The 18,348-nt window shown below is 38.5% G+C and overlaps 2 protein-coding genes across 3 annotated transcripts in view; one reads left to right on the top strand and one right to left on the bottom strand.

Annotated features, from left to right (window-relative positions):
• mrps27 (mitochondrial ribosomal protein S27) overlaps nt 1-10,266 on the top strand; it is a 42,100-nt gene extending 31,834 nt beyond the window's left edge. For both annotated transcript variants that reach the window (XM_031893684.1, XM_002934820.5), the window contains exons 10-11: nt 7,269-7,415; nt 9,309-10,266. In XM_031893684.1, the coding sequence (XP_031749544.1) occupies nt 7,269-7,415; nt 9,309-9,554 (393 nt within the window). In that variant the 3' untranslated portion in view covers nt 9,555-10,266. The remainder of the gene's footprint in view (nt 1-7,268; nt 7,416-9,308) is intronic.
• Nucleotides 10,267-12,518: 2,252 nt separating this feature from the next.
• The window catches only part of map1b (microtubule associated protein 1B), a 40,141-nt gene continuing 34,311 nt past the window's right edge, over nt 12,519-18,348 (bottom strand). Inside the window, exon 7 of the mRNA XM_002934819.5 lies at nt 12,519-17,625. Within this exon, the coding sequence (XP_002934865.1) occupies nt 17,470-17,625 (156 nt within the window). The 3' untranslated portion in view covers nt 12,519-17,469. The remainder of the gene's footprint in view (nt 17,626-18,348) is intronic.

Below are 18,348 nucleotides of genomic sequence, written 5' to 3'. Positions count from 1 at the left end.
TAAACATTGGGCAATTTACTTGAGCATACCCATCAAATTGAGCTCTTGCTTGCCTGCATTTTTAGGGCCCCTACTGCCATAACTCTTGCATTAGGACCAAGTTACTTATATTTAGAAAGAATGATAAATAGGCAGCTGGCTGCTGTTAAAATAATGTAAAATAGTACATTTCTGTATATGTATATATATATATATATATATATATATATATATAATATATAGCGCTAGTCATTCAGTGGTTACGGAAACCTCCCATGCCCAAATTTGTATTCTGTGCTTTTTGGTTCTTGTTGCTCCCACCAAAGGTCTGTTTTGCATCATATTAAAGATTCAGGCCATTGATGAACCACTGATGGACAGACACAGCTTGGGAACCCTCTGCCTGAGCGAATAGTATGTTCTCCCCTTATAATCGTATATTATAAAACTAATAATCGTATATTATAAAACTAATGATCGTATATTATAAAACTGGTAAGTTTCCAACATCCCTGTGCCTAGCAATAGTATATGAATTATACCTGTGCATATTATCCCAGTCACTTTATTATGACTAGATTAAAAATGAACAGGAACTTGTAACACATTCTGTTTTCCTATCCGCCCACTTGTTATAGCAAGCCTAATGTCCTTGCTAAGTGCTATGTCCATTTATAGCCTCAAGGATGGAATATGAATAGACTCATCAGACTGTATCCCTGTCTGTAACCTAAAGGCTTAAAAACTAGCAACGCCCATAACAGGGTTCAAGAAGAGGGTGATCATTACCATGATATAACCTTGACTATATAATTTAGGCCAATTGCCCTGGGCATGCAGCAAAAAAAGGATTCCAGCCATTACCAGGAATTAGGTTTATGTAAGATAAAAACTGTCAATATTGCAATGTAAGTGCCAGGTCTAAATTAATTATCCCCTGCATCTAACAGTTGTGTTGGTGCATGACTATAATTAGATGTTGTTAAAAATAAGTTCCAGGTTATATTTCCAGGAGGGTGTTCTTTTTTTTTTACCCCATAAAAAGAATCAACGCACCAGAGGTCGCCCTTTAGATTAGAGGAGCGGAACTTTCATTTGAAGCAGTGTAGGGGTTTTTCACAATGAGGGCAGTGAGGCTGGGGGAATGCCCTTCCTAGTGATGTTGTTTTGGCAGATTCTGTTATTGCCTTTAAGAGGGGCTTGGGTGAGTTTTTGAACAACCATAATATCCATTGTAATACTAAAAGCTACAGTTAGTATTGATGTTGGTATATATGGTTTATGTATGTGAATGTATAGATTGGTAAGTATAGGTTTGTGTGGGCTGGGTTTACTTGGAAGGGTTGAACTTGATAGACTTTTTTTTTTCGACCCTATGTAACTATATATGAAAGATAGCAGCAGTCACACAAGAACACGGATCATAGGGTGCATTCACTTACACTGACGCAGTGAGGAAAAGTGCATTCAGACACAATTGCCATTTTTTCCCACAATGCACCAGGTTTTCTCAGAATTCAAGCATCACTGCATGGGCAATGTGGATGTTGAATTGGACACAACTGCGCTGCATCTGACTCGTGCCACGTCCAGTGTTACTGTGTCTGCTTTTGTAAAAATGGATGCAACTGTGCAAATGTTCTTCACTGTAAATCACATGTAGTTTCACTTAATATAATTTACACTCTGTCTGGCATCAGTGTTTGCTGGATCTGATGACATCTGCACCGTCCTTTAGGCGCAAGTGGTCTTTGTCTATTGGTGAAGAGCGCTGAGGGAACCCTGGAGCTATCACCTGGTCAGGTGGTGACAGTAGCGCCAGGGCTCGCACTGTGCTGTGTGGCAATAGACACAGCGCACTGCTGCTGAAACAACACTCAGTTTCTAACACTCAAAATCGACACAGTACACAACTTCAGATGCAACACTCAATTTGGAACAGAAGGCATGAAGGACTGATGGGCACTGAGTGCAACTATATGGAAATGCTGAGCGTATTTGGAACTTTAATCTTTAATGACCTTTGGACCTTTAATGCAAGTGGTTTTAGAGCCAACTCACTGTGGGGAAATGCGCAAATTGTCTACTGTGTCTGTAGACATAAATGAGCCCACATTTATTTTTTTTTTGTCATAATTATACCAGTTAGAATATGTTGTAGGACTTGCTCACCATTTTGACAGCAGCCCCGGTGGGCCCTGCACCCCCCAGTCGGACCCTGGCTGCATGAATCCATATTGGTGGCAAACCAATCATACTGGGTTTATTAAATGTTGAAATGATTTTTAGCAGGTTTAATGTTTGGTAATTTAAATTTTAGAAAGATCCCAGAAACCAGGTCCCAGGCATTGTGTCACTGTATGTACTGCCTGCCCTATGCTGCCTCTGTGTGCCATACACTGCCTGCCCTATGCTGCCTGTGTGTGCCATACTCTGCCTGCCCCATGCTGCCTGTGTGTGCCATACTCTGCCTGCCCTATGCTACCTGTGTGTGCCATACTCTGCCTGCCCGATGCTGCCTGTGTGTGCCATACTCTGCCTGCCCGATGCTACCTCTATGGGCCATACTCTGCCTTCCCTGTGCTGCCTGTGTGTGCCATATTCTGCCTGCCCTGTGCTGCCTGTGTGTGCCATACTCTGCCTGCCCTGTGCTGCCTGTGTGTGCCATACTTTGCCTGCCCTATGCTGCCTGTGTGCCATATGCTGCCTGCCCTATGCTGCTTGTGGGAGGGTTTGTTCTGGGAATTTGTTAGCATTTGGAAATAGTTTTTAGGGGGTCCCTAAGGTATGTAATTATGTGCTGGGGGTTGCTGTGCTATCCCCAGAGGAGGCATATATATTTAAGGGAATGTCTTAATATGATATTATAAACCTCTTTGACATATGAATGAAGGGTGATATCCCTGCAGTGAAAATGTGGGATTTTGCTGCGCTACCAGACTTAATGTGGGTATGGTTTTAAAAGCTTCATAACATGGGTTGAAGTGGGTGCAGTTTAAAAAAGGGGAGTGATCAAAATTGGCTTCCATTATTGTTCCTCCACCATGTAGGACAGAAAAATTCCGGCCCTCGGTACCAGAGAAGTTAAACAGCACTGATCTAATCCATCAACCTTAAAGGAACAGTAACACCAAAAAATTAAAGATCTTTAAAGTAATAAAAATAAAATGCACTGTTGCCCTGCACTGGTAAAACTGGTGTGTTTGCTACAGTAACCCTACTATAATTTATATAATAAGCTGCTGTGTAGCCACGGGGGCAGCCATTCAAGCTGGAAAAAGGAGAAAAGGCACAGGTTACATAGCAGATAACAGATAAACTCTGTAGAGTACAATAGTGTTTTATCTGTTATCTGCTATGTGCCTGTGCCTTTTCTCCTTTGAATGGCTGCCCCCATGGCTACATAGCAGCTTATTTATATAAATTATAGTAGCCTTTCTGAAGCAAACACACAACTTTTACCAGTGCAGGGCAGCAGCACATTATATTTTAGTTACTTTTATACACTTTCAGTTACTGTTCCTTTAAGAGAATCTATAATGAGTGCTGTAATGTGATTATTCCACTGTGAATCTTTTTCTAATGCTGCAGAAAGCAGCACTAACGGAAAATAAACTTTTAATATTTTAACGTGTCACAACTTAAAACAAAGTTCATTTTTGTGCTCAAGTAAAAAATATGCAAATGTGCTTCAGTAAAGAAAAATTCATATCATTTTGTCAACAGTATAATCCAGTCCAATATCCATGTCAAATTAAATCTATATTTGGCCTAGATTAACTGCTGAAATATAAATTCTGTGTAATACATTGTCAGGAAAGTTATTAAATGTCACCCTGAGCCGTGTGCAAGGGCTTTATTGTCCCGAGCCATTTCCTGCTAATTGAGAAAATCACATGAGCATTTATTAACCAAACTGGCACTTGCACATCTTTACATAGCTCATTTACAGAGTTAGAAGGAAGGACCAGCATAAATATTAGGGATCTGCTGTTTTCTTCGGTTCACATTTAATTGCTCATCCTTTAAAATCAATAGGATAATGTTTTAATTTGCCTGTGCACCAGACCCCCTAAACAGGCTTCGCCATAAAGCAAACTATAGCTAAAGCTTGCAGGATGAATTTGGTGACACTGAAGATTAAAGGGGACCTGTCACCTTAAGAAATTATTCCAAATTGTTTTCTATTGTGTTTGTCAAGAAAAATAAACTTTACTTACACTATATAAATTATTTTAATCTTATTTTCTTCAGCCTTGGAATTCACAATTGCAGCAAGCAGGCAGGAGCCATTTTGTGGGCACTGTTATCAAAGCAGGCATTGCATCCTGCCAATATCTTGTTTCTGTGCCAGTATGGGGGGTCCTGATGCCCATGTCCATGCAATGGTTACAAAATGACATGGTGAGGAGGGAGGGGGAATGTGAGGAGGGAAGCAACATCTAAGAAGTTCTGAATTGAAAGTGAAAGTAACTCTCTGCCCCACCTCTATGCCTAAGGCATAGAGGCGGGACAGGCAATATATGATTGACAGCTGGGATTTTTAATTGCCTTTATAATGGATATGGATGTGGTAATAAAAAAATGAATTTGGGTTTCATGTTTAATTCGAAAAGGGCTTTTATTATACAGCTTTTTATGTCTGGGTGACAGGTCCACTTTAAGGTGCTCACTGGTGATTCAGCTGCGTATTATATATATATATATATATATATATATATATATATATATATATACACACATTTATTATGGGTAGTGGTAACACAACATGTTTAGGGTCAATACCCTTTATCAAGTGCACTATATATATATATATATATATATATATATATATATATATATATAATATATTTATTAGTGGGCTGTAGAAATAACATAGGTGTTGCTTGTGAAACCCTCTAATTACATTATTGTCTTAAACCTGACAGCGATGTACTCAGGTCTGGTAACCTAAAGCAGCTTCTATGGTTGTTAACTTTCTGTGTATGTAAACCCAGACAATGTTTAAAGGAGACAAGAAAAACAAGGACATGTCATTGACTTTACCGTTGTTACATTGATGGGCATTGCAATAATCTTAAAGGGCAGGGCAGTTTTGTGAGGGAGTTTGCCAGGTCAGGGAGGCCCAATAGCAGTGCAGAACTTATTGAGTAGCACTTCTACCTTGCAGCGCTGGGGTCTGAGTTCAGGGCGATATCTGCAAGGAGTTTGTATGTTCTCCTCATGTCTGTCTGGGTTTCCTCCAGATACTCCAGATTCCACCCACACTCCAAAAACAAACAGGCAGGTAAAGAGGTAGGTAAATCGTTAAGTTAGTATGAATAAATGCGATAAGGACCTTAGATTGTAAGCTCTTCTGGGCCTGAGACTGTGAATGATGTTTAATCACTGTACAGCACTGCATAAATGTGTTGGCACTATATAAATAGTAATTTCTATAAATGTAAACTCTGTTTTTTGTCTGTAATTCAAAACTGTGAAACCTGGACAGACACTTATGTAAACATCTGATTGGTTTGGTGGGTGTGGTGATTAGCGAAGTAAATATTTTGGGTATAGGTGGGACAGAGACATAAGTGCAAGTGGATTAGGAAGAATAGGTAATCGTTTTATCTCTAAAACCCGAAGAAGAGATTTAGAATTGCCATGTGAACTGGATGTGGTTTTCTTGGCAACCCTAAAAGTAAACCATGATTACTTGCAGTCAGAAAGTGTAACCGGTTTGGTTGTTATTGGTTGTTCAGGGTTACTAGACCTGTAGTGTGTTTTTATTATTTTTTTTTCCTTTTTTTCTCCTTTTTTTTTTTGTTAAAATTGTTATTTAATGATTTGTTTTTGAGTTGTGCAGCCTAACCATTTTTTCTGGCTTGTAGCATAACACAGTTTAGGTTAAGGCACAATAATAAACCATTTATATCTAAAATAAATGATTAAATAAAGGCTATTACGCATTCACTGCACTTAAGTGCACTTTTTGTTTTAATAATAGTGATAGCTCCCCTTTTTGAGCAAGTACAGAATGAATGACTGATATCCGGGTTGTTGTAGTAGAACCTGCCTGCAAGACTTCATATTTATGGCCAAACCATGTGTGTTCGGCTGCCAGGAGTCTCTAGTTTAGTAAAGTGGAAAAAATCAGGTGCTTTATTCGGGCATAGCCACTTCCCTACCCGTTTATTTCATCTCTTTTACCCACGAGCGCACAAAACCTCTTTAGATTTGTCACATTGCACTGCACCTTGTGCCATAAAAGAGAAAAGACTGTTGTATTTTTATCTCGCTTTGGTCGACCTTTGCTATCACTCTTTAGGTTAATGGCAGTGGAAGGGAAGTGCATTAACTTTATAGATTTGTCTATAACATTTTTGGTACTGAAGCTACTGCTCTAATTGCATTATATAACTGTATAGATTCAAACTCTCTGTATTCAAAATAACAGCATTAACCCATTTTTAGTGTTTTAGTGTTATGGATGTCCTGCTGCTTGATTTAGCTTCAGTATGGAGAAATCAAATTTATATCTGTAGAGATGTGATGGGAGTTAAATAGTCTTGTTCACAGCATTACTGATCTGCAGGGATATCATTATTTTCCTCGCTCTGGGTCTGTGGTCATATTTTCAAACATTTCAGCACAAAGTTAAAAAACCATGATGGTTTCCACCCATTTTTTTGCACTTTGCACCCTGCACTACACCCCACAAAAGTTTCCGATTTGCTCTGCCCTAACACAAATGTGAAGAGATCTTTTTGACAGCTTACACAGCTGGAGTTAGAAAAAGAGGGTGGGGGTCTAGTAATGCAGGAATTATAGAGTCCCCATCTGGAGGTAGAAAAGAACAACTTAAAGCATCACCCAACAGAAGTTCATATATGCCAACATTTGATTTGTTTCCATAACACCCCTAGGTTTACTCAAATTCAGCCCAAATTCCAAGTCCCATAGCCTTTGGAGTCCATAATTCAGGACTGTCTCTTGAAAAGCTGGACCACTGGGAGATTCAGATTCAGTGACTTCACAAGGGTGTAGTTTGGACATTCCTACTATTTTGACATAATGTATGTCTTCTGTAAGTTATATCTACTAGCCCCTTTATAAGCCCCAGTGACTGCAAACTGATTGGCTCAATAATTTTGTCAAGGGCTTATTGCTACCCCTGGCTTAGCTGCCACTGTAGGGAAGCTCTGAGAGCAACTATCATTGCTTATCTGCATGTTCAGCCGCTTGTAATGATTGTATCCCAAATGTGTATATTTCATGGATGAAATAAAGATTATTTCATTTTTTAGATTGACATTCTTAAAGAATCCTTAGACTTTGCAATTGCCCAACATTTGGAGAAAAAGTCTAAAGCATCAGGAGAGGAGCCTATGGAGCCAGAGGATCCAGAGAAGACAGAGGCAGACGTCCTGCCAGAATACCTGCATAGATTCCAGGTGAGATTGCAACATACAAATGATTGGTTTCTGTTTTACCTCCCAGGGCAAAGTAGTTGTGTCAGCTGTTCCTAGCATGTTTGATTGTAAGCTGTTGTGGGCTCATCTGTAACCCTTGTTTGTTAAATAATAAGATTTGCTGGTGCTTAATAGATAAATGATGATGATTGAGGGCTACTGTGAGCAATTCCATTTTTCTCTTGCTTTTTGTGTTTTAACACAAGGCAACAATTCATTTTTTTCCTCCATGTTTCCAAGCCCAAGTTGTCTATATCTTACTTACAGTAAGCAGTACTAGAACAGTACTCCCACTCTTCAGGAGCTGGGAGTTGTATTTAAAGGGGATTGAAACCCATACAAAAATGTATGTAAATTACTCAAAATGATTCTGTGAGGACTTTTGCAGTTTGTATTAGTTTTCTATTTTTAGTGGTTTTATTTGTAGAATGTAGTATTAGAATACAAATTTTAGATTGTCAATACCAGACATTAAGCTCAACACCTTTCTGTCACCTTGATTATACAGGAAGTCCATAGATAGTTTGGGTCTATGGCAATCTAATATTCATAAAGACTGTTGCTCTGAAAGCTTTTTATTAGTCTAAAACTGCTAATATCTAAAATAAAAAATGGATGCAAACTGCAGAAGTGAAGTTGACATCAATTCATTTTTTGGGGTTTAGAATAACTGAAGTTTACTGATAAAAATGCTTATTGTTGCTGTCTTTCCTTACCATATTTCCTACCTGCAGCTGCTGCTCTGTGGGGCCCTATTATATTTGAAAACATAGACAGCATCCATGTTTGCTGCCCCATAAATGCCTTTATTTGTGAACAGGACTTCTTTCCATTTATCTAGAAAAGGATATATATATATAGGATAGAAAAGGTCTAATAAAATATTAATAATAGTAAAAAGTAGAGTCTAATTGGATTCTCTGTGCTCGGAATCTTGACTAGCTGAATGGAGACTGCTTTATTACTTGCTTCATTGTTTCATTTTTCAGCAGAAAAATAACAGTTGGGATTCCATTTAAAAAAAAAAAAAATCTGAAATTCCCTGTATATAAATGCCACACCTGCCCTATATAGGTACTGGTAGGGTGGTCCGTGTAGTCAGTTAGTTTGGTTTATTGCTTGCTTTGATTGTTTCCCTGAATATTTTATGTTGATCTAGAAGCTGGCGCCTGTGTTTGTAATGAGCAGAAAAATAGCTCACAAAGGCATCTGCGGCTGTTCTTGTTTATGTACCATTTCTGGGCATTCAGTTCAGCCTAAATCTGTATCCCCATTGTGGCTCTCATACTCCCCAGGGTAGCCTGTTTTCTAGTCACCTGACTGTAAGAAATAGTGCTTATTAAAGGGCCAGCAACATCAGGAAATAAGTCTCTATTATCTGAAGTTCTATTTACACAACAGGCCATATGATGTAAAAGGGACAGGTGAATTCTTAGTGATATTGACTCTAAAAAACTACTCTTGATATACATTAAAAGTTACCTGTAGGGCATGGTGATAGTTTTTTTACTATTAGCTCTGCTTTTGTAAGTAATTGTTACTTGACGTTCCTAAACCTGACTGTCCTTTCTCAATCTGTCAGTTATAGCTTCTAATGGCCTACTGCTGCACAAATATGGCAGCCCCCTCATAGAGGAACATGGGGATAGGTAATGAAAAAGCACAGGGCAAATACTTATAAATTGCAAAATTATATGTTATGATAGATGTAAAAAAAGGTTTGATTTCTGGTATCAGTATCTCTTTAATGATACAGTAAGTCACAATGCAGATGAAAGGAAGTACGCAATGTTCATGTGTACACAGTAGTATTGTTTGGCCTATTACTAATGTAAAACATTCTGCCCATTTTATTTCTTCTTGTCTCTCTATTAGGAGCTGAGTGCAAAGCTGGACTCTCTGAGTAAAATTGCAACTGATGGCCTTCAGAACCTGACCACAAAACTTGTCCAAGAGATTCTTCCAGACTGTGAGAAGAGTGATGTTGAAAGATATGAAAAGCAACTCAGAGAATGGCAAGAGGAGCGAGTGCAGCTGACTGCCAGGGAGAAAGAGATGAGAGAAAAGGCAAAAGAAGAATTTGAGGCCAGGCAAGCTGCTACTTCGGCTACTGCTGTATGATACTATATGGGAACTGGGTTCTCCTTTGAGATGTAGAGAAAATCCTTCTTAAATAGCCCTAAGAAGATGTCTGGTCACAAATGTACCCTTATTAAATGTTGTCAGATTTAGAGCATAACATTTGTCAAGCTGCCCTTGTTAGGTGGTGTTTGGCTAATTGCAGCATGTAGCACTGCTGATACTGTGGCTCTGTATATATCTGATACTTTGCACAGGTTATTTGCAGGTTGTCTATAGAGAATTCCTCAGCCAAGGAAGACAGTATGGTACCTCCCATTCAGTAGTGTAAATGCTAACATGCAGAGAAGTGTTCTGTACCCAGAATAATCTACTCTATAAACCCATAATTTGCTGTCTGTTTAAGGGAGAATACATGATAATATAGTGTACAAATATATTACATGTTTCCTTCATGTTCAATATGAGGCAGTGCCTTGCCTAAATACATTCATCTGTAGTTTCCCTTTAATATCTTCCTCTGGCTGCTAATTTATTTGTATTTTCATTATTTTTTTCATTTTCATCTTTATACATTTTGTATGATTTGATCATTCAGCTGAAATATCTAGGTCTACAAGACAAAATTGGTGTTTTATATGAGATTAATGACTTGTCCCCACTGGGAAATGATCTGTGCTGTCTGAAATGCTAATGGATTGTAATTCCGTTTTTTTCTTCGTTTTTTTTAAAGGATTAAAGCATTTACAACATAGATTGTTTCATTTAATGTTGGCTAAATAAACTTCAAATCACTACTGCACATACAAATGTTAAAATGAATAGATCTAAAATTAGGCAAGTGGTTAGAAATTACTTGTACTTTCCATTAACCCCTTCCCACTAGTGAGCAATATGGCCGTTCCCGCCTGAGCTGTTATTGCTTTATTGTGTGTGTATAAGTGCAGGATGTTTCCAGGATCATTGCATACAAGTATTTACATAGCCATAGCTCACTGAGAGATCCAACATAAATAAAATTCCTGTTCCTGCTGAAAGCCTCTTCTAATTTGTGTGAATGGAACAGATGAAATGGAAGTCCATCAAGTTCTACCCCTTCTAATGAACCCAATGCAGACATATATGCATACACTCATACCAACCTATCTATACACTCGCATATATCATCTATACATACCAATACCTATACTAATTGTAGATTTTATTATCACAATAGCCTTGAGAATTATGCATGTCCAAGAACTCATCCAGGCCCCTCTGAAAGGCAATAACAGAATCTGCCATCACAACACCACCCAGCAGGGCATTCCCCAACCTCACTGCCCTCAATGTGAAGAACCACCTACACGGCTTTAAATGAAACTTCTGTTCCTCTCATCTAAAGGGGTGGGTTGGTCTTTTTTTTATGGGGAAAAAGGTTCCCCCGCTATCTTTCTATAATCATTCGTTTGGTGATGTTGCCAAGCAAGCAGAATTCTGTGACAATCAAAAAAAAAAAATGCACCTGGGCAGTAATCCACAGCAACAAATAACTGATTAGCTCTGTTCTGATTAGATCTGTTGGGTTACCGCAATTATGCAAATGTTCCCATTGTTGACAACACACAGGGCTACTAGTAGCAGCTACTTGTCAGGGCTACTGAAATAGACAAAGCTGATAATTTGCTGATAATTGTCTCTACGTGTGTTTTAGGAGAGGCGATTGTCAGTATTGTCTATGGCAGGGGATTTTCTGGTGTTTAGTAGATGTAAAAAGTAGCTGCTACTGGTAGCCCAGTGTGTCTTTACCTTAAAACCTTCAGATGTTCAATTAAAGTGTATGAGAAAAGGCTGAAAGTGATTAAACTGTAATATGTTGAAAGGAGAACTTTGATGGAAAAATAATATAGGCTTCATCTAATGGAGATAAGAATCTTTCTAAATATAATCAAACCTTTTGTACTGTTTCTGAAATCTACTTACCCTCCACTCTTCCATTCTCTGCAATCTCTTTCTCTACTTTCAGCTTTGTTCTAGGGGTCATTTATAAAGGCTAGGTAAATTTGCATGTGGGCAGTATCCTATGGCAACCAACCAGAGGTTTGCTACTGGCAGCTGGCTGAAAAAAAGCTAATCACTGATTGGTTGCTATGGGATTACAGCCCAGGTGCAAATTTGTCCAGTGTTTATAAATGAGCCCTAATTAGCTCTAATACATTATTTAGGCAAGTACAGCATACACCAATGTATTTGTCCTAACTGTCCATTAAAATCTGACTCCTCCTCAAAGGGAGAGGTTGCCCCAATCCCCTTTTCCTGTGGACCTACTCACTGGGTAACTAGAAATGTTAGCTATAGATCACCACCAAGCCTAGTTCATATACTGACCTGTGATGCAAAAATCTGTGGCTATGGGTATAAAATGACAGAAAGGAGGCATACCACATGCTAGAATACCCTCTAGAAACCCCCGCAGAGACTACTAAAGAGAAACTGTATCAGCGTCCCAATTAAAAGATTGCAAAAGGCATAGGAAATCATTTACTTGGCATAGGTGCTGATACAGTTGTTCACATTTTGTACCCTGTGTTGAAATTGCAGGAAGATCCTTTATCTGGAAACCCCCCAGCTCCCTGGCATTTCAGATAATAGACCCCATACAGGTATGGGATCTGTTATCCAGAAAGCTCTGAATTATGGGAAGACCATCTCCAAACTCCATTTTAATTATTATATATAATATCCTTATTGGAGGCAAGACAATCCTATTAGGTTAAGTTAATGTTTAAATGATTGTTTAGTAAGGAGATCCAAATTACAAAAAGATCTCATCTGGAAAACCCAAGGTCTTCAGCATTCTGGATAACGGGTCCCATACCTGTACCTGTATAATGCAAATTCTCAGAATATTACTGTGTGCTTCATACTAAAAGGTAATAGAAAGGTGAATGACCCCTTTATCCCCCTGCATATGAATTCATTCTGCTGTTTTTAAGAAATGCACACAATGATATCACAACACAGAAATATTTCTACATTTGTTTCTCTTTTATTGTGGAATTGAGTTTGTTTCTTTTACATCAAATATCCTCAGTGGAAGTGGGGTATTGCACACAAATATCATAAAAGCACTACATATTTACTTCACTGGAAACTAATGGTCTACATTAGATATGAATTGATAGAGTAGAGGTGATGCGAGATTATAAGACATAATACCATACACAGCTGCAGACTGACACTAACACCATTCAGAACGAGAGAGGAATGTGAGAAGCTTCCCCGCCAGCCCCAGACTGGGTCTCTCCCACGAGTGGAAGGCAGACGGCTGCATGCATAAGTGTTAAAGCAATAGTTCTTAGCTGCTATTGGTTCCTTGAGTAACACAGCCCAGTCTCAAGTGAATGTTACTTGTGGCTCTGTAGCGTTTCCTGTGAGCCTGAAGCTATATTAGTGCAGAGAAGCTTTAGGAATTCCTTTTCCCTTCCTTTGTTTTGTCATTTCCTTCTGTCCAAAGTCATATCCAGATTGCAGAGACCAAAGACCATGAAATCAATGTGTCATAGAGTCTGTGAAATGAGTTTATTCTGTTTTTTTCTTTTCTATTATTTTACTTGGCTGGTAAGATTAAAAAAAGATGAAAGTCCGTGATTCATTTTTCTCCTCCAAGGGCTGATCCTTTTGCTTTCTCAACAGATCCGGATGTGTGTAATATTTGGCATGTACCTAAGGCAGCCGATGGTATTTCGAATAGAAGAAAACACAGCCTTTCAAGTGCTAAGATGTGAATATGACCGTGTTTATTGGCCAACATTATTTCTTTTATATGTCTATTTATTATAAATTTAAACCTATTCAGCACAGATTTCCAATTTATGGCCCTCAAGTTATTGATTAAATACAAGTCCCATCATCACTAGGCAGCTTAGTGGTGTTGGGAACTGTAGTTCAGCAACATTGCTCGTTTCTCCTATTCCTAAGCTCAGCACATCTACAGTACAGAAAGCTTTTTAATTCTAGATCTTTTCTGCTGAAGGAAATCAAATTAGTCAATCTGGAATGTCAATGACAATATTGCGAGGCCTATATTTGTGTTCTAGGCTCAACCTGTACCCAATGTACTGAACCTCTAGGACTATGTGTATTTAGAATACATTGTATGAATCTGCTTTACTTTAATGTTGTATAATACACAAGAGCCTTCAATAACCTGTAAAATATAATTTTACAAACAGTGCTAAGTGATGTTATTTGTGTCACATTTAATGTATCTGTTATATAAAATAATGTAGCACCTATTGTAATATATGAGAATATTAAAGATCCATGACCTGCTTCTTCATCCTTTCATATGGTCATGGAATTTTCAAGTTCCATTTTCTGTATCCTTATACTTTACAATAGGGGGTACATTATCTCTTATATACGGATAGACAGCCTGTGGTTCTCCAGCTGTTGATTGTCTCCAACTCCTCTCATAATTGCAGTAGCTTGTGAAGATGAGGGGATGTCGCCCGTATGTAGAGACCTCAGAAGACCTGCTAGGGTTACAATTCAGGTATCATCCATAAAGGAGTTCTGCAGTACTGCTATATTCCCCCATGGGCACAGTTCTATGCTTTTATTTGGAATCTATGCCCAACCCGCTACCAGTACTGTCAATATTTTTAGAAAATCCGAAATAAATGGGAGTGAAAGAATCATAACATCAGGAGTGTTCTAATATTTGATCTATCACTGGTCCCCAGTCAATGTTTTATATATTTACGCCTGTACCAAATTTGTTGAGTTGGCACATTTTGTAAAAAAAAAATAATTATTGATCTGTTCTTGCTCAAGTTGCGTTGCCATGTAGATCACTAAATAACAAGTGAAATACTATCCTAATCATGCTCATTCCCCCCAAGAAATGGTAATGCCATACACTGTGTTATAAGATTATTTTGCTTAAAGTTTCCATCAGTTCTAGTACACCATAGCAATGAATCAGAAGGTAGCACTTACTGGCCTGCTGTTATGGAAGCTAACACCTGATTGGTTGCTATGGGTTATCAGACTGGAGCATGCTTTATTCCATAAGCCTTCATGGCCCTAGATGTACCAGTCAGAGCTAAGGCTATCACTTCTAATTTCCCAATGTAATGTCCCAGTAATTCTATATAGAGTACTTTTTGTTGTCAGGGCCTAATACAGGGGTGGACACCCCATAGGCCTCCAGTTGATGTTGACTTTCAACTTCCAGCACCCCAACATCTTGGGGCTGGTAGCTTGCCAACACTTGAGGCAATGGTTGCCTTTGTCAGGTTCAATCCATGGTGCTAACAATTTCAGTAAAATTGTCCTCCTTCATCATATTGTTTTATGGTAAAATAAATTGGCAAAACTCTTTTATTTAATTACTCAAGGCAACAAAAAATGACTTATTTTGCATTGTTTTCCTTAACATGCAAGTGTTTAATTTAGTGTGAGCAACAAATATCCCCTCTCTGTAAACTCTACCATACAGGTTGCCCTTTAAACCTCATTCCCAATAGGAACAATGCTAGCAGCCCTGTCTATTGAGAATGGATAAGACATGTAAGCAATATGGCAGCTTCTGTATGTGTAAAAGTACAGACATGCAGAGAAGGAATGGTGCACACAAGAAAATATGCCCTTTACAGGCTATTTAAGTCTTTATCATAGAATATCCCCCCTTTAATGTTTCCTGCAATGATTTAAACCAAAAGAAATTTGTAAACAAAACACAATTCATAGTTGGCAGGGGAGGATAAAACAAGCGCTCCGGATATATCGGCAGCATCATTATATACCCACAATGCTATTGGAAGAGTAGTAGAGGGATTAGTGTTTATGAATAGATGCCACATATACAAGTACAATAAAAACAAATGTTCAAATGAAATACAACATAAGAATGAAAGTAAAATATCAGCTAAACTTGGCAGAGCACATGCAGAGATCCGGTGAGCATTATGCATGCGTTTACTTTTAGCCACGCCCACAGTGCACTATGCATGTGATATATCCAAGTTTTGGACTGGCACGGACATAACAAGGCACAGAATCGTTCTTCTGCAGCCCAAAATGGGGACACGGATCTAATAAAAAGTACACCAAACAGCCTTAGTGAGTCCCTGGGGGGACATGTGGCAATTGACCCAAAATAATGCTTGCAACTTCATATAAATACCAAAGCAATAAATATCATTGCTTATAAACAAAATGATTTACGTGGATCACATAAATTATTAAAGTGTCATCATTCACAGCATTAAATGGACCGAACAAGTCCAAAAAAATAGTACCAAAATTCATTGACATTCAGTGCAAAAAAAAAATATTTCAAATAGTGTAAACTCCAGAAATAAGTATAATGCATCAATTAAAAAAAATACACAAATATAGGTCATGTTCTAAACCCCATGCTCTTTAAATTGATGGTAATTTTACTGTTACACATGCCCAGAAAGTTTTATTCCTCAGCCAGATTATCAATGATCTGTTTTGCCCTGCAGTCCCTCCTGGTACCCTGCAGTGCTTGCATTACAGTGGCTTAACAAGAGGTTTAAGGGCCCAGTCTATATCTGGATCACCACCAGAAAGCTCTTCTGCTCTGTCCCTGTGTTATGGGCCTGGTTGGTTTCCATAAAAAGTACAACCATAGATTCACTTAATTCATTTAACATGAAATCATTCTGGCCAGTGTTCTAATTGTTAGTATTTACTTCACTACAAGCTCTTAAAAACTTGCTTTCATATTCCTTTATAGCCAATATCGTGTTCAGCAAGAGACATTCATCAACACATCACAGAGTGGCTAAAACAAAAAAAAAATGTAAAAAATAGTATTTGCTTGAAACCTGAAAACTTACATAAAACTACCTACATCGATTTTAAAAAGAACTGTACATTTGTTCCTACATTTTGTAAAACCAATGAATCACGCGTAAGAGGAAGAGTAAAGCACGACCAATAAAAATCATTGCCGCTCATTAAAGTTCCCGAAGCCTTGGCACAACCTCCCATCATGGTGTTCCCCATTAGATAAACCCTTCCTTGCACGCACACACTTTCCCAGCTAAAATCTCCCACACTGCAGTTGTCTTGTACACTTGCCGTCAAAACATTTAAAAATAAGTGCATCGAGTTATCTTTATACATTCAAGTCACTTTCTAAGGCAAATTGTTCAACGCATGTACTTCTGAATGCTTTGGTATTTCGCTCCTGTGTATGCACTGCAAAATCGACAGTGCGGAAAGAAAGGGGTTATTTTGGAACTGGTTGAATGAGTAAAGTGACAAGTCCGTATGCATCAGGATTTGTATTTTTGTCTTCAGGGATTGGTTGTTTACAACTGCATGCCTAACGCTAGTATTGCAGTTTCTGATCCAGATAGAAGTGGGGTTCCTTATCAAACCAGGTTTGGTGTGTTCTGTAGACTGCATGATGCACACCCAGCCTGGAACAGTGATGTTAGATCTTTACATAGATTTGGTGACAAAAAGGCTTTTTGAACAAAGGCTGTCATGCATGAGAAACCAAAACGCTGCCATGATGTCACCCATCAAACTGCAGCATAAACAATTCATAGGGGCATCATCATCAAAAGAGAAATAACATTTACTTGTATTAGTGCTGACACCAAGTCCTGTGCTTAAGCCTTCTCTTCTTTCTCATTTACTTTCTGTCCTGAAGGAAGCTCTTATTCTGGGCTTTAAAGAAAATATAATGTGCAAGAGCATTTTTACAGACCTGTATTTTATACCTGGATAAGTGACCTTGCAGTGATTTGAACCCTGTGTAGGAAGCATTGCAATTTGCCATAGAGATGAGTGGAGATATTACAGTCATCCGTGTCAGCATGGATAGCGCTGGGCATAAATATAGTTCTGCAGATTAATAAGACATTTGTAATCTCTAGGTGAAGTTTGTGGAAATCAGTTGTATAATGCGATGAAGAGTCTGGTGGCCTATTCACAGTTCAATCTTGCATGCGGGGAAAGATTCATCTTGCATAACAACCGTGCTGCTGCTTGCCAAAACCATAATGTTGAGGTCTTGCTGTTTTTCATGGGTCTCCTGATACCATTCCCTCATTACTTCAGAATCATGAGTAGGGATTAATGTGACCTAAATCAACAACAGGAAAAAAAGATGACTTGTTTATAAAGTGAAATATGGTCTATAGCAGGGGCCTTCAGCCTAATAAACTCAAGTTAATGTGAACTGAAACCCCTAACCTCCAATAGCTTAAGATCCAAAAGGATGAAAAGACGTAATTCTTAAGCTAATTAAGTAAACATTTCAGTAGATATGCTTGGTTTTAAGAAGTCAACCAGTAGGACAAGGTGCTATATCTGCATTGCAACTGGCTTACATTACTTGAATGTCATCTTTAAGATCCAGCAAGCAATATGGTCATGCCAAGTTGTTGGGCTAGGATAGGTTTAAATTGGAGAAGGCAAGTTAGCCTTGCATGGAGAATAAATGGCAGCTTATACCCAACTTATCTCCACCTAGTTACATATCTGATCCTTTGGTTTACCTTGGTACAGTGTCACCAAGCTTTGCTAGTCCTTCTGCAGTCAAAGTGAGGGACCCAAACTGCCTCACCAAGGCATTTGGGTTTGGGTGCATTAGGGCCATAGCCATGCAGGCACCTACACCCCCATTATTCCTTCTGGGAACCCTGTTTATAAATAAAGAAGTTTCATGCAGTAGGGTTAGTGAATACCTGTTAAGTGAATACCTATCACCAGCCAATCTTGTCTGTATAACTAAAGGGCATGACACTAAAAGAACCACAGAGGAGGTACAGAATAGAAAGGAATAGTTGGTAACAATTGCAAATTA

This window comes from Xenopus tropicalis, chromosome 1, assembly GCF_000004195.4.
Source record: "Xenopus tropicalis strain Nigerian chromosome 1, UCB_Xtro_10.0, whole genome shotgun sequence".
Classification (NCBI taxonomy): Eukaryota; Metazoa; Chordata; class Amphibia; order Anura; family Pipidae; genus Xenopus; species Xenopus tropicalis.
The sequence above is the reverse complement of the archived record's forward strand: the minus strand, read 5'-3'. Positions and strand labels throughout refer to the sequence as shown.